Here is a 16,496-nt window from a genome sequence, read left to right on the forward strand (position 1 = left end):
TGAAGATAAGCCTCGTTCTGGTCCTCGTTCGAGCTCTTCCCGGAGCCGATTTCGAGAGGCCCGCCGTTATCGTCCGGGCAGATCTGGATCCTTCACGAATCCCCGCTTTCCTCAGAAACAGCAGCTGTTTCGTGGGGATCGCCGCTCTGGCGGTGCCTCTTCAAGACCAGCGGCCGGAGCTCTTGCCCAATGATGGGGCCTTGGTCCATCTTCCCATGGTAATAGGAGGGCGGCTGTCCCTTTTCCTCGGAGGATGGGCCGGGGTGACATCAGACAACTGGGTCTTGGAGGTCATCAGAGACGGTTAAAAGTTGAAATTTTATTTTATTTATTGTATTTGTATCCCACATTTTCCCACCTATTTGCAGGCTCAATGTGGCTTACAGAGTCCTGTTACGTTGTCATTCCAGTATAGTAGATACAATTAGTGAAGTACAGAGATTAAGTCACAATTAGTGAAGTACAGAGATTAAGTCAGAGTAAAAAGGAAGGAGTTAGATGGGTAAGTACAGAGGTAGACTTTCTTAACTGGTTGGGTTGGCGAGGTAATTTAATGAGGCTATGGGTTTTCTTTGTAGGCCTTGTTGAAGAGATATGTCTTCAGAGATTTACGAAAGTTGGTTATTTCGTTAGTAGTTTTCAAATCAGTAGGTAATGCATTCCACAGCTGCGTGCTCATGAAGGAGAAGGTGGTGGCATGTAGCAGTTTGTATTTTAGTCCTTTACAGCTGGGGAAGTGCAGATTGAGGAATTTGCGGGATGATCTTTTGGCGTTTCTAGGAGGCAGGTCCACGAGGTTTAGCATGTAGGTTGGGGCATCTGCGTGGATGATTTTGTGTACAAGCGTGCATATTTTGAACACGATACGTTCCTTGAGTGGGAGCCAGTGAAGTTTCTCTCTTAGTGGTTTTGCACTTTCATATTTAATTTTGCCAAATATGAGTCTGGCGGCAGTATTATCAAACCCTGGCAGAGTTTTTCATGGAATCTCCTTGCAAGGCCCAGCACAAGGTAGCAGCAGTCAAGGAGACTCTTACAAATTTGATTCAGCTCGAGGCCGTGGTTTCCGCGCCCCTGGCGCAGAGAGGTTTAGGCCGTTACTCCATTTACTTCGTGGTACCAAAAAAAGGGGGAACTTTTCGTCCTGTACTCGATCTCAAGGGCGTGAACAAGGCCCTGCGAGTACGTCACTTAAGAATGGAAACTCTTCGGTCAGTTATGGCCGCAGTTCGGCCAGGGGAGTTTCTCACCTCTCTCAATCTCAAAGAGGCTTACTTGCACATTCCCATTTGGCCGCCTCATCATCGGTTTCTGCGGTTTGCGATCCTGGGACAACACTTTCAGTTTCGGGCCTTGCCCTTCGGGCTAGCCACTCCGCCACAGACTTTCTCCAAGATTATGGTGGTCGTCGCAGCCTTCTTGCATTGAGAGGGTGTGCAGGTTCACCCTTATCTGGACGATTGGCTGATAAGGGCACCTTCCTACCAGGAGAGTGTGCAGGCGACGGACAGAGTGGTCACTTTGCTGCGCTCGTTGGGTTGGATAATCAATTTTGACAAGAGCCAATTGGTGCCTTCCCAGTCCCTGGAATATCTCAGGGTATTGTTCGACACTCGAGCAGGCAAAGTATTCTTGCCGGAGATTCGGAGGCAGAAGATCCAGTCTCAAGTTTGGACTCTTTGGAGATGCAGGCGCCCAAGACCTGGGATTATGTTCAAGTGTTGGGCTCCATGGCGGCCACGCTAGACGTGGTGTCGTGGGCCAGGAGCCACATGCGACCTCTTCAGAAGTCGCTTTTGAGTCGGTGGTCCCCCTTGTCGGAGGATTATACTGTTCGCCTTCCCTTGGAGCCGTCTGTCAAACTAGCTTTAAGGTGGTGGCTTTGCCGGGACAAGCTGGAGCTGGGAATGCCGTTGGCAGTCCCGGACTGGGTGGTTGTGACCACGAATGCCAGCCTCGTGGGCTGGGGTGCCCATTGTATGGGACAGACTGCACAGGGTCGTGGACTCCGGTGGAGGCGTCCTGGTTCATCAATCGGTTGGAACTCTGAGCGATTCGACTGGCCCTTCTTCACTTTTACGCGGTTCTGACAGGAAGGCCGGTACGGGTTCTTTCCGACAATGCAACAGCGGTAGCTTATGTCAACCATCAGGGGGGCACCAAGAGTGCTGCTCTAGCTGAGGAGGCGTTCCTTCTCTGTCTTTGGGCGGAGGGGCACTTACCCCTGATCTTGGCGGCTCACATAGCGGGAACGCTAAACATCGAAGAAGACTTTCAAAGTCATCACATGCTGGATCCAGGGGAGTGGGAGCTCTCCGCTCCTGCGTTTTCGCTAATAACGGTCCGGTGGTGAGTTCCAGCCATGGATCTCATGGCGCGGGGGGCCAATGCAAAAGTACTTCAATTTCTCAGAAGACGCAGGGATCCACTGTCTCAGGGGATCGATGCTCTTCTGCAGCCGTGGCCCCGATCCGACCTTCTGTATCTGTTTCCGCCGTGACCCATGATAGGCAGGCTATTAGGTCGGGTGGCTCGTCATCCTGGTCAAATGATTGTGGTGATTCCGGATTGGCCCAGACGTCCTTGGTACGCCGACGTAGTCCGTCTACAGGTCGACAGTCCGTTACGACTGCCGTCTCGTCGGGGGTTGTTACGCCAGGGTCCCATTGTTATGGAGGATCCCTAACCATTTGGTCTTAAGGCCTGGCTATTGAGAGGGCAAGGTTAAGGAAAAAAGGATATCCAGACAAAGTCATTCCTACTACGTTAAGGGCTAGGAAACGTTCCACTTCTGCGGCTTACGCTCGAGTGTGGCGGACCTTTGAGTCGTGGTGTGAAGCGGTAGGTCTGACTGCGGAGTCAGCTTTGGTAGCTTCTATTTTGGTCTTTTTACAGGTTGGTCTGGAGAAATGTCTTTGAGTTCCCTGAAGGTTCAGATGGCGGCCTGGGCTTGTTTTTGAGATCGTCTTCAGGGGTCCTCTCTAGCGTCGCACCCGGATATCGTCCGCTTTCTACGGGGTGTGAATCAGTTGCTGCCTCCGCGTATTTCTCTGTTTCCGACATGGAATCTTAATTTGGTGTTGCGGGCTTTTCAGCGGCCACCCTTTGAGCCTCTGTCTCTTCTGTCGGTGAAGGATTTGACCTTGAAAACGGTGTTTTTGGTCGCTATTTCTTCAGTGAGAAGAATGTTGGAGATACAGGCTCTGTCCTGTAGGGATCCTTTTCTCCGTTTTACAGAGGCAGGGGTTACGCTGCGGATGGTTCCTTCTTTTCTTCCAAAGATTATGTCCTGTTTTCACATTAATCAACAGCTATGTCTTCCCGCTTTTCGTAGAGAAGACTATCCTGCAGAGTTTCGAGCTCTAAGGTGTCTAGACATGAGACTGGTTCTCATCAGATACTTGGAAGTCACGAATGACTTTCGTCATTCAGATCATCTTTTTGTGCTGTTCGCGGGTCAAAAGAAAGGTCAACAGGCCTCGAAGGCCACAGTTGCTCGCTGGGTTAAAGACGCAATCTCTTCGGCTTACATTGCTTTGGGGAACGATCCTCCCGCTCAATTACGGGTGCATTCCACTAGAGCGCAGGCGACTTCGATGGCAGAGTCGAGGTTAGTTTCTTTGGAGGAGATTTGCAAGTCAGCAACTTGGTCGTCCGTGCATACATTCTCAAAGCACTATCGGGTAGACACAGCAGCGCGAACGGACACCGCTTTTGGGGCTTCGGTCTTGCAGACTGGGATCTCTGTGTTCCGCCCTAATTAAGTACTGCTTGGGTACATCCCACCAGTCTCTGGATTGATCTGTGGGACGCTATGGAAGGTAAAATCAATTCTTACCTGATAATTTTCTTTCCATTATTCCCGACAAATCAATCCAGAGGCCCACCCAGAGATTTCTGCTAGTATAGTTTGATGCGTCTGGTTTGTGTTTATAGTTTGCAGTTGCAGAGTTTTGTTGTTGTTAGTTCTACGAAGGTTGGAGCGAATCTTTTACTTGCTGTGAGTGCATGAGTTCCTCCCACGTTGGCGGATGAAGGATTTTTAGTATTTCTGAAAGCGCAGGAATACATAGTAACATAGTAAAATAGTAGATGACGGCAGAAAAAGACCTGCACGGTCCACCCAGTCTGCCCAACAAGATAAACTCACATGTGCCATTTTTTGTGTATACCTCACCTTGATTTGTACCTGTCTTTTTCAGGGCACAGACCATATAAGTCTGCCCAGCACTACCCCCACCTCCCAACCACCCGCCCCGCCACCCACCACCGGCTCGTCTTCCGCTAGGGTCGCTTTACTCATACTACCCCTCTCCTCAAGACCCTTCACTGGCTCCCTATCCGTTTTCGCATTCTGTTCAAACTTCTTCTACTAACCTATAAATGTACTCACTCTGCTGCTCCCCAGTATCTCTCCACACTCATCCTTCCCTACACCCCTTCCCGTGCACTCCGCTCCATGGATAAATCCTTCTTATCTGTTCCCTTCTCCACTACTGCCAACTCTAGACTTCGCGCCTTCTGTCTCGCTGCACCCTACGCCTGGAATAAACTTCCTGAGCCCCTACGTCTTGCCCCATCCTTGGCCACCTTTAAATCTAGACTGAAAGCCCACCTCTTTAACATTGCTTTTGACTCGTAACCACTTGTAACCACTCGCCTCCACCTACCCTCCTCTCTTCCTTCCCGTTCACATTAATTGATTTGATTTGCTTACTTTATTTATTTTTTGTCTATTAGATTGTAAGCTCTTTGAGCAGGGACTGTCTTTCTTCTATGTTTGTGCAGCGCTGCGTATGCCTTGTAGCGCTATAGAAATGCTAAATAGTAGTAGTAGTAGTAGACCGTATAAGTCTGCCCAGCACTATCCCCACCTCCCAACCACCAGCCCTGCAACTCATCAACTTAATACAACTTCAACTCATCACTTAATACGTTAAGTGATGAGTTGAAGATCTACGTGGCTTTGGTATCGACAATACTGAGGTTTGGGTGGCTGCACATGCCCACATATAGTGAACCTCGGAGTTCTCTCTATCTCCACCTGCTGGCAGAGGGACATAACCCACCAGTCTCTGGATTGATCTGTCAGACTAATGGAAAGAAAATTATCAGGTAAGAACTAATTTTACCTTCTCACACCAACAGAGGAAAATTCACATGCAAATAATCTTACCAAAAGATATCCATTGTGTTTCCACTCAAGACCAGTGTTTCCCTAGCAGTAACTTTCTTAAAGATCATTAGGTGTCACTTAAAAACCTGTCTTCGAGTCATAGTAATCAGTCTGCAGAAAGGATTCACCCCTTGGTTAAGTTCATGGGAACTGGAGGTTTGGGTTTTAACATGAGGCACTCAAGTAGCAGTCTTGCTAGCTATCTAGAGGGCTGGTGTTTATTTGTCATGTCCCTGTGATCAGAACTATTAGCATGCAAATTTAAGCACAATCCACCCCCGCAGAAGTTGTTTGACAGGTCCGGGCTGTCAAAAAAAAAAAGCCTTGACCTGTCAAACAGGTCTGGTAGTCCCCCATCCCACCCTGACATAGGGCCTGACACCCCAAGCCCTCCTCCCAGAAGAGAGCACCCGACAATACCCTCCCCGACAGAGCACCCGACACTTCCCTGGTGGTCTAGTGCTCCCCAACAAAGGGAGATGCGCTCGGCGGAGCTTTCCCTTATATGATAGGGAAGCCCCGCCCTGCCCAGAATGCACTGGGCAGGCCACCGCCATTTTGGAGGTGGTACCGAAGAAAGGAGGAAGTTCGTCATCACATGTGTATTTGGGGGGGGGGGGGGGGGGCGGGAGTCAGGGAGAATTAGACCAACAGGGAAGTGTCAGGGAATGTCAGGTGATGTCCGGTTCTGTGTCGGGTCATTAATCCAGGGTTCGACAGGGAGACCTGCTACCATGCAGATGCATGCTGGACAGGGCTCTCCATTCTCCCCAAAGCCCTTCAAACCCTAACGCCAGCTCTGAGCTGGTGTAGGGTTTGCTGTGGGAACAGCACCCTTCTTTTGCGCGCCACCCACTGAGCATTGGAGAGGAATAGGTAATGCCTTGTTTAGCATGAATTTGCATGCTCCTTGCTTTCAGACTTGGCCAGGGCATTGTTACATGTACTGACCAGCTCTAATCATTGGGCGGGAGCAAACGCAGGCGCCTCTAGCGCCAGTGTTTGCTTTTGATCATCTGGGCATCCGTGCTCATCAATCTTTTTCTGGCAGTGAAGAATAATGATGCACCTATGGAGAGAACACCCAGATTCTGACCCTATTTGGGTTTCTGACCCAAAGTGTGGGAAGCTCTGACTTAGCTAACTAGATTCAGTTGAAATAAACTTGTCGTCTTACCTACTCTGCCCATCTTTGTATACTGACTTGATAAGGTTTAGTTTCTAGAACCAGTTCCTCCAAACTCTTAAATGAGATCTTAGCCCCAGAGGCATAGGCAGACACCCAATTTTGGGTGGGCCTGGGCCCAAGATAGGTGGGCAGAACTCCAACCTGTCCCACGAGTGATTTGGTCTCTCCCTTTCTCACCTGCATGCAATATGGTCTCTCAAACATCCCCCCCCTTCCCTGAATACCTTTTAAATAGCAGATTTTCACCGGCAGCAAACAGTAATACGCACTGCTCATGTTGGCTCCACAGCCTTCTCTCTGATGCAACTTCCTGTTTCCACATAGGCGGGAATACATCAAAGGGAAGGCTGTGGGGCTGGTGTGAACAGTATGTGTCAGTCGTGCTGCAGGCCAAGATCTTCTATTTACAAGGTATGAAAGGACAGTTGCTGGGAGTTTTCGGCTGGTGGGCCTTGGGGATCCCTGCCAGCCACATCATAGGTGTGCTGCTACTGGGTGAGCCTGAGCTCACAGTGGGTGGGCCTGGGCCCACTCTTAGCTATGGCACTGCTTATCCCACAAACAAATTCAAAAGACAGACCTTAAAGCTAAGCGAATTCAACTATTTTTCACACTGATTAGAAAAATTACATTACAACAAATTTTACTGTGCTAGACTACCGTATATAAATTTTACTGTATATACTAGACACCTTTTTGGGGTATTATGTATATAAGCAATAGTTGAAAGGCACATGATAACCATCAAAGTAGATCAGTAACTATCTTGGCATATATCTCTCTCACACACACACTCCCAACGCCACTGATCAGAAACAGAACTGTGATTACCATCCTGGAAGACTCGCTCCACATTCAGCCCATACGTGGCACAGGTCTCGTAATAAGTGCAGCGCTTTAAGTCGTTGGAGAGCTTCCGGGCTCGAGAATCATCAATCACTCGAGGATTTGTAGCACTGATAGCATCTAAAATCAGAAAATAAAACAAAAGAGCTTTACAGAATGAGAAAGACAGAGTATGACAACAGTGTTTGCAATGATCATCTGTAAGAAACCTATGGTGAGAGATGTAACAGCCAATGGAAAACTGTAAATACAATTACAAAATAAATATCTAAACACCAACAAAATGGAGAGGTCACCTAGATAAGATTATAGACAGTGCTGAGGAAGAATCGGCTGACTTCATACATATGGGTACTGACCACAATAAAAAAATACGTGGAAGGAAGGTTCCGGAAGCCAAATATAGTGTCTCAGGTAGAAAGTTGAAATCCAAGACTTCTAAGGAAGCATTTCCAGAAGTGCTCCTGGTTCCACGCAGAGGACTCAAGAAGAAAGCAGAGCTCCAAGGTCTTAATGCATGAAGAGACAAGGGAAAGCACGACTGGAAGTAGCATGGTTTCACTAGAGGTAAGTCTTGTCAGACAAATCTGATTAATTTCTTTGACTGGGTGACTAGAGAGTTCCATCAAGGGAGAGCGCTAGATCGAGTATATTCAGATTTTAGCAAAGCCTGCGACACAGTTCTGTTTACACAACTTATAAACAAACTGAATGCCCACGGTATGGGCCCTAAAATGACAGACTGGTTAGGAACTGGTTGAATGGAAAGCAACAAAGGGTAGATGTAAATAGACCTCACTCTTAGAAAAGGAACGTTACAAGTGGTGTGCCACAAAAGATCTTAGTGGGGACGGATCTTTTTTATTTTTTTATATTTCTGTAAGTAATATTGCAGAATCGATCTCTAGTAAGGTTTGACTATTTATGGATGATACCAAAACATGCAACAGGGTAGACACCCCTCATGGTGTGGATAACAGGACCAGGTATCTCACAAAGCTTGAAGAATGGTCCAGAATTTGGCAGTTTAGACTGAATGCTAAAATTTCCCAGGTCAAGCATTTGGGGTACAAAAAAACGAAGAGCAGAACAGTTTGGACAGCAAAGTACTTCTGTTTATGAAAGAGCAGTGGGACTTGGGTGTGATCGTATGTGATGATCTTAAAGAGGCCAAACAGGTAGAAAAGGTGACGGCGAAAGCTATAAAGATGCTTGAGTGCATAGGGAGAGGAACGGCCAGTAGGAAAAAGGAGGTGATGATGCCCCTGTAGAAGACTCTGATGAGACCTCATTTAAAATACTGTGTACAAGGTGGGGAGAGGGAGCGGATTAGGAGGAAGAGGTTGTTGGGTTTTTTTTTTTCTTTTCCCTTTTCTTTTCTCCTTTGGGAAGGGGGGGGGGTTGGATAGAAGTAAGGGGAGGGGGGAAGAGGGAGTTTTAGATGGTGGGATAGGATACCTGGTTAGGAAATTCAGTTCTTGGTTCCCAGACTTATATGGGTGGGCTCGATATTCTAAGAATCAGTAGTAATATCAACATTGTATAATATGAGATTCTAATTGAAATTAATATTTTAGGTAATCATTTTACAAAATATGCATCCATGTGGGCTCTGGAGATACTGATTTGAGAGAGGGGGAGGAGAGAATCCTACAAGGCATTGATGAAACACTCTCCTGATTACTCACATGAGAAGGCTAAGTTGTTAAACTAATTGCTTGTAGAATTTTAGAAGCTATGTTAGTCAAGTCATGTTGTTAATAGGATTTCTTTTTCTCCTCATTTAATAATACAAATGTAAGTCTATTGGTTATGGCACAATGACGGGAGAGAGGGAGAACATGATAAAATATTGATGATACAGTTCTGGATATGTATATAAGTATGCTGTCTTATTTCAAATGTCATATTTCATGGTTAAATTATATAATCTTGAATCATCAATAAAAACTGTTGAAAATAAAATACTGTGTTCAATTTAAGACCACAACTTCAAAAAGATATAAACAGGATAGAGTTGGTCCAGAGGAAGGCTATTAAAATGGTCAGTGGTCTTCGTCATAAAGCGAACAGGGACAGACTTAAAGATCTCAATATGTCTGCCTTTTGGCATTGGAGGAATTAGATACATCTCCTAGTCTCTTGGGAGGCAAAGGGAACGCTTAGACATAAGAAGACATTCTGGCTTATATGGAATCTCTATTTGGACATTTTAAATCCTCTTAGGCGCAGTCTCATCGTTAATAACCTTTAGGGATGGGGGAGAGGGAGGAGGACACTCCTTTTTTTTTAAATTATGGAGCATGTATCTAACTGTACTGAGAGGGGGGTGGGGGATTAAGAATGTATTGTTGTAGGGTTATACTAATGGGAGAAGAGCGAAAGGGGGGTTTTGATGTTTCCCGGAGAGGGGAAGTACACAGGGAGTTGGGTTGAATCCAGCTGTTTATTCATGTGTTGATATCGTCTAAGATTGGGGGGGGGGGGGGGGGGGTTAACGGTTTACCAGTTTGAGGACAAAAGAGACATAAATCTGTTTCCAACCTAAAGGGTGGGGGGGGGGGATAACTGGTTAAAAGTTTGATGACAAATGATATTGTTGACTATTATTATGAGTACTATATTTTTCCTTTTTTTATGTGTGTGTGAACTTTTATGAAGCTCTCTTATTTGTAAAGTGTTTACATTGAATTGTCGTCAATAAAAATGTTGAAACAAAGATCTTTGGAAGAAAGCGGGAGAGGGGAGATTTTTAAAACCGTATTTGTATTACGTGAAGTTTGATTAACAGCAGTTTATCATTGTTTCCTCTTCTTTTAATTTCTGTGCTGATTTTATTATCTGTCATACTTGCTTGATATCTTAAGTCGCATTGAACTCATATGGGAATAGTTGTGACTCATAAGAAATGAAGTAAAGTAACATGATAGAGACATTTAAATACTTACGCATGATAAATGAATAGGAGGAGAGTTTCTTTCAACTGAAAGGAAGCTCTGGAACGAGGGGGCATACAATGAAGGTGAAAAGGGAGAGACTCAGCAGTAACCTAAGGAAATACTTCGCCATGCAAAATATGGTGATGGAAGGGCCTCCCGGTGAAGGTGGCAGAGATGTAAACTGTATCTGAATTCAACAAAGAGATCCTATGTACTTGTCCCAAGCTAAAGAAAAGGAAGGGATATGGATGAGCAAACTGGATAGGTCAAACGGTCTTTATTTATTTTATTTCTTTTACTGGGTGAGTTACAATAAAAACATACACAATTCAAATTTGAAAAAAGACAAACTGGTTAATTTTACCACAGTATCTGCTTTCACAGTGGAGGAGTGGCCTAGTGGTTAGGGTGGTAGACTTTGGTCCTGAGGAACTGAGTTGGATTCCCACTTCAGGCACAGGCAGCTCCTTGTGACTCTGGGCAAGTCACTTAACCCTCCATTGCCCCATGTAAGCCACATTGAGCCTGCCATGAGTGGGAAAGCGCAGGGTACAAATGTAACAAAAATAAAATAGAAACTATTGGAGATTCTACATGGAATGTTGCTACTATTGGAGATTCTACATATTAATTTATTAACACAATTAGTAGTGGAGGAGTGGCCTAGTGGTTAGGGTGGTGGACTTTGGTCCTGGGGAACTGAGTTGATTCCCACTTCAGGGGAACCGGTTGATATTGTATACCTGGATTTTCAAAAGGCGTTTGACAAGGTACCTCATGAAAGGCTACAGAGGAAATTGGAGGGTCATGGGATAGGAGGAAAAGTCCTATTGTGGATTAAAAACTGGTTGAAGGATAGGAAACAGAGAGTGGAGTTAAATGGGCAGTATTCACAATGGAGAAGGGTAGTTAGTGGGGTTCCTCAGGGGTCTGTGCTAGGACCGCTGCTTTTTAATATATTTATAAAAGATTTAGAGATGGGAGTAACTAGCGAGGTAATTAAATTTGCTGACGACACAAAGTTATTCAAAGTCGTTAACTCGCGACAGGATTATGAAGAATTACAGAAGGACCTTGCGAGACTGGAAGACTGGGCGGCTAAATGGCAGATGATGTTTAATGTGAGCAAGTGCAAGGTGATGCATGTGGGAAAAAAGAACCCGAATTATAGTTACGTCATGCAAGGTTCCACGTTAGGAGTTACGGACCAAGAAAGGGATCTGGGTGTCGTCGTCGATAATACACTGAAACCTTCTGCTCAGTGTGCTGCTGCGGCTAGGAAAGCGAATAGAATGTTGGGTATTATTAGGAAAGGTATGGAGTGGAGGAGGGGCCTAGTGGTTAGGGTGATGGACTCTGGTCCTGAGAAACTGAGGAACTGAGTTCGATTCCCACTTCAGGCACAGCTCCTTGTGACTCTGGGCAAGTCACTTAACCCTCCATTGCCCCAGGTACAAATATAAGTACCTGTATATGTAAGCCGCATTGAGCCTGCCATGAGTGGGAAAGCGTGGGGTACAAATGTAACTAAAATAAATAAAATAGGTGTGAAGATGTTATAATGCCGTTGTATCGCTCCATGGTGTGACCGCACCTTGAGTATTGTGTTCAATTCTGGTCGCCGCATCACAAAAAAGATATAGTGGAATTGGAAAAGGTGCAGCGAAGGGCGACTAAAATGATAGCGGGGATGGGACGACTTCCCTATGAAAGACTAAGGAGGCTAGGGCTTTTCAGCTTGGAGAAGAGAAGGCTGAGGGGAGACATGATAGAGGTATATAAAATAATGAGTGGAGTGGAACAGGTGGATGTGAAGCGTCTGTTCACGCTTTCCAAAAATACTAGGACTAAGGGGCATGCAATGAAACTACAGTATAGTAAATTTAAAACAAATAGGAGAAAATGTTTCTTCACCCAACGCGTAATTAAACTCTGGAATTCGTTGCCGGAGAACGTGGTGAAGGCGGTTAGCTTGGCAGAGTTTAAAAAGGGGTTAGACGCTTTCCTAAAGGAGAAGTACTAAATGGACTTGGGAAAAATCCACAATTCCAGGAATAACACGTATAGAGTGTTTGTACGTTTGGGAAGCTTGCCAGGTGCCCTTGGCCTGGACTGGCCGCTGTCATGGACAGGATGCTGGGCTTGATGGACCCTTGGTCTTTTCCCAGTGTGCCTTTACTTATGTACTTATGAGTTAAGTTTTGGAATGATCTTCCTGTAATTCTTAGATCTCTAGACAGTCTCTCACGATTTAGAAATGTGGTTCAGAAATATTTGTATGTTTTTTAGATTGTAATTTCTCAGTTATGCCTGGCTACTCACTATTTGTAAACTACACAGAACTGTTAAGGTTGTTGCAGTATACAAGTATTTTTTAGTTTAGTATAACAGTGCAGACTGAAGCCCCCTGTCCATTTGAGCAGCTTTTATCTCAAGGGATCTGGGGCACAATTTCACTGAGCAAGAGTGAACCCTAATCTATAATACTTTCCACCTCTCTATTTCAGTTAACTAAAGGGGTCTTTTACTAAAGTACGGGAGAAAAATTAGCTGGCGTTAAACGCTAAGATGCCCATTATATATCTCAGTGTTTAGAGCCAGCTAAAAACGCTAGACACCTTAACAGAGTGAAGTCAATCTATAGGTAGTATCTTTCTCCCTGTCAGGAGGAGTAAGTGCTGGAGAAGCTGTGGGCAGGAGGGTACTTACCTTCATATATATCGGGTGTAAGTCCATTCTCTATACATTTTTCTGTGGAAATCCATAATGACCTCACAATATCGGGTTTTATTGTCAAGTTTTAATAACCAATTGGGCCACACACCCTCTTGTCAGCTCCTCTTTTTTGTTTACTATCCATATGAGATCACAATATATTTAACTGTTAGCCAAATGAAAAAAGGCTAGAATTTAGGACAGGAGAAGAGCCATCTTACTACCTGAAAAGGGAAAGGTGAGATACTAATATTTAATACTTAGCACAACGGGACAGTTGTGATAGATATCCACATACAAGTCCCTGGCCCAAAGAGCTTAAAATCAAGTGGATACCTGAAGCAATAGGAGATAAAAGTGTCAGTGGTAAAAGTGGGACTTGAACCCTGGCTTAACTATTAGCTCTCTCTCTCTCTTCCCGTCTCAAACACGACTAAGAGGAAAAAGAGAAACAATTTGAGAGAAGAAATTACATGAAAGAACTTCACATAAATGGGGTTGGGAGGAGGAGGAGAATTACCTTGTGTGCCCACTAGCACCATGGGTACATCTGTCGTGTTGCGATAGCTTGTTAAGCGAAGGTAGTAATTGTAAACCGTTTGAAAGCTGATTTCATCTTCCAGGCTAAACACAAATACCACAGCATCGACCCAAGCTGCAAACTAACAGGTGAAATCAAAATCCATATTAGTATCAGGCCTGAGAATAGGAAAATTCCCCCTAAATAACAAAAACTATTTATTGGTTGAAATTTCAAGAATAGTTTCCCAAAATAAATCCAGTGCTGGGCAGACTTCTATGGTCTGTGTCCAAATAATGGCACAGAAAGATCAGGATTAATACGTGTATTAGATATCACATGCTAAGGTTACTGGGCTGTTTTCCCAATGGGGGAGCAGAAGACAAAATCACTTTTCAGACTATAGGCATGGTGGCAAATTGCCAACTGCCCTGTTTGTGATGCCCATGTTTAATCATGAAGCAGTGTAATCAGCACAGAAAGCGAATGCTACATACCTGTAGAAGGTATTCTCCGAGGACAGCAGGCTGATTGTTCTCACTGATGGGTGACGTCCACGGCAGCCCTTCCAATCGGAAACTTCACTAGCAAAGGCCTTTGCTAGTCCTCGCGCGCCCATGCGCGGCCGTCTTCCCGCCCGAACCGGCTCGTGTTCGTCAGTCCCATATGTAGCAAGACAAGACAAGGGAAGACACAACTCCAAAGGGGAGGCGGGCGGGTTTGTGAGAACAATCAGCCTGCTGTCCTCGGAGAATACCTTCTACAGGTATGTAGCATTCGCTTTCTCCGAGGACAAGCAGGCTGCTTGTTCTCACTGATGGGGTATCCCTAGCCCCCAGGCTCACTCAAAACAACAACCATGGTCAATTGGGCCTCGCAACGGCGAGGACATAACTGAGATTGACCTAACAATTTATCCAACTAACTGAGAGTGCAGCCTGGAACAGAATAAACATGGGCCTAGGGGGGTGGAGTTGGATTCTAAACCCCGAACAGATTCTGAAGCACTGACTGCCCGAACCAACTGTCGCGTCGGGTATCCTGCTGCAGGCAGTAATGAGATGTGAATGTGTGGACAGATGACCACGTCGCAGCTTTGCAAATCTCTTCAATAGCGGCTGACTTCAAGTGGGCTACCGACGCTGCCATGGCTCTAACATTATGAGCCGTGACATGACCTCAAGAGCCAGCCCAGCCTGGGCGTAAGTGAAGGAAATGCAATCTGCTAGCCAATTGGATATGGTGCGTTTCCCCACAGCCACTCCCCTCCTGTTGGGATCAAAAGAAACAAACAATTGGGCGGACTGTCTGTTGGGCTTTGTCCGCTCCAGATAGAAGGCCAATGCTCTCCTGCAGTCCAATGTGTGCAGCTGACGTTCAGCAGGGCAGGAATGAGGACGGGGAAAGAATGTTGGCAAGACAATTGACTGATTCAGATGGAACTCCGACACAACCTTTGGCAAGAACTTAGGGTGAGTGCGGAGGACTACTCTGTTATGATGAAATTTGGTGTAAGGGGCCTGGGCTACCAGGGCCTGAAGCTCACTGACTCTACGAGCTGAAGTAACTGCCACCAAGAAAATGACCTTCCAGGTCAAGTACTTCAGATGGCAGGAGTTCAGTGGCTCAAAAGGAGGTTTCATCAGCTGGGTGAGAACGACATTGAGATCCCATGACACTGTAGGAGGTTTGACGGGGGGCTTTGACAAAAGCAAACTTCTCATGAAGCGAACAACTAAAGGCTGTCCTGAGATCGGCTTACCTTCCACACGGTAATGGTATGCACTGATTGCACTAAGATGAACCCTTACAGAGTTGGTCTTGAGACCAGACTCAGACAAGTGCAGAAGGTATTCAAGCAGGGTCTGTGTAGGACAAGAACGAGGATCTAGGGCCTTGCTGTCACACCAGACGGCAAACCTCCTCCATAGAAAGAAGTAACTCCTCTTAGTGGAATCTTTCCTGGAAGCAAGCAAGATGCGGGAGACACCCTCTGACAGACCCAAAGAGGCAAAGTCTACGCTCTCAACATCCAGGCCGTGAGAGCCAGAGACCAGAGGTTGGTATGCAGAAGCGCCCCTTCGTCCTGTGTGATGAGGGTCGGAAAACACTCCAATCTCCACGGTTCTTCGGAGGACAACTCCAGAAGAAGAGGGAAACAGATCTGACACGGCCAAAAAGAAGCGATCAGAATCATGGTGCCTCGGTCTTGCTTGAGTTTCAACAAAGTCTTCCCGACCAGAGGTATGGGAGGATAAGCATACAGCGGAACTTCCCCCCAGTCCAGGAGGAAGGCATCCGATGCCAGTCTGCCGTGGGCCTGAAACCTGGAACAGAACTGAGGGACTTTGTGGTTGGCTCGAGATGCGAAGAGATCTACCAAGGGGGTGCCCCACACCTGGAAGATCTGTCGCACTACACGGGAATTGAGCGACCACTCGTGAGGTTGCATAATCCTGCTCAACCTGTCGGCCATACTGTTGTTTACGCCTGCCAGATAAGTGGCTTGGAGCACCATGCCGTGACGGCGAGCCCAGAGCCACATGCTGACGGCTTCCTGACACAGGGGGCGAGATCCGGTGCCCTCCTGCTTGTTGATGTAATACATGGCAACCTGGTTGTCTGTCTGAATTTGGATAATTTGGTGGGACAGCCGATCTCTGAAAGCCTTCAGAGCGTTCCAGACCGCTCGTAACTCCAGGAGATTGATCTGCAGATCGCGTTCCTGGAGGGACCAGCTTCACTGGGTGTGAAGCCCAATGACATGAGCTCCCCACCCCAGGAGAGACGCATCCATAGTCAGCACTTTTTGTGGCTGAGGAATTTGGAAAGGACGTCCCAGAGTCAAATTGGACCAAATCGTCCACCAATACAGGGATTTGAGAAAACTCGTGGACAGGTGGATCACGTCTTCTAGATCCCCAGCAGCCTGAAACCACTGGGAAGCTAGGGTCCATTGAGCAGATCACATGTGAAGGCGGGCCATGGGAGTCACATGAACTGTGGAGGCCATGTGGCCCAGCAATCTCAACATCTGCCGAGCTGTGATCTGCTGGGATGCTCGCACCCGCGAGACGAGGGACAACAAGTTGTTGACTCTCGTCTCTGGGA

General features: G+C 46.3%; 1 protein-coding gene across 1 annotated transcript in view; it reads right to left on the reverse strand.

Moving 5' to 3' along the window:
• LOC115461843 (arf-GAP with GTPase, ANK repeat and PH domain-containing protein 3-like) overlaps nt 1-16,496 on the reverse strand; it is a 726,817-nt gene that overhangs the window by 602,069 nt on the left and 108,252 nt on the right. Inside the window, exons 5-6 of the mRNA XM_030191903.1 lie at nt 13,386-13,527; nt 7,197-7,331 (exon numbers count right to left, since the gene is read on the reverse strand). Coding sequence (XP_030047763.1) covers nt 7,197-7,331; nt 13,386-13,527 — 277 coding nt within the window. The remainder of the gene's footprint in view (nt 1-7,196; nt 7,332-13,385; nt 13,528-16,496) is intronic.

The sequence above is a fragment of the Microcaecilia unicolor genome, chromosome 1 (assembly GCF_901765095.1).
Source record: "Microcaecilia unicolor chromosome 1, aMicUni1.1, whole genome shotgun sequence".
NCBI classification, from domain to species: Eukaryota; Metazoa; Chordata; class Amphibia; order Gymnophiona; family Siphonopidae; genus Microcaecilia; species Microcaecilia unicolor.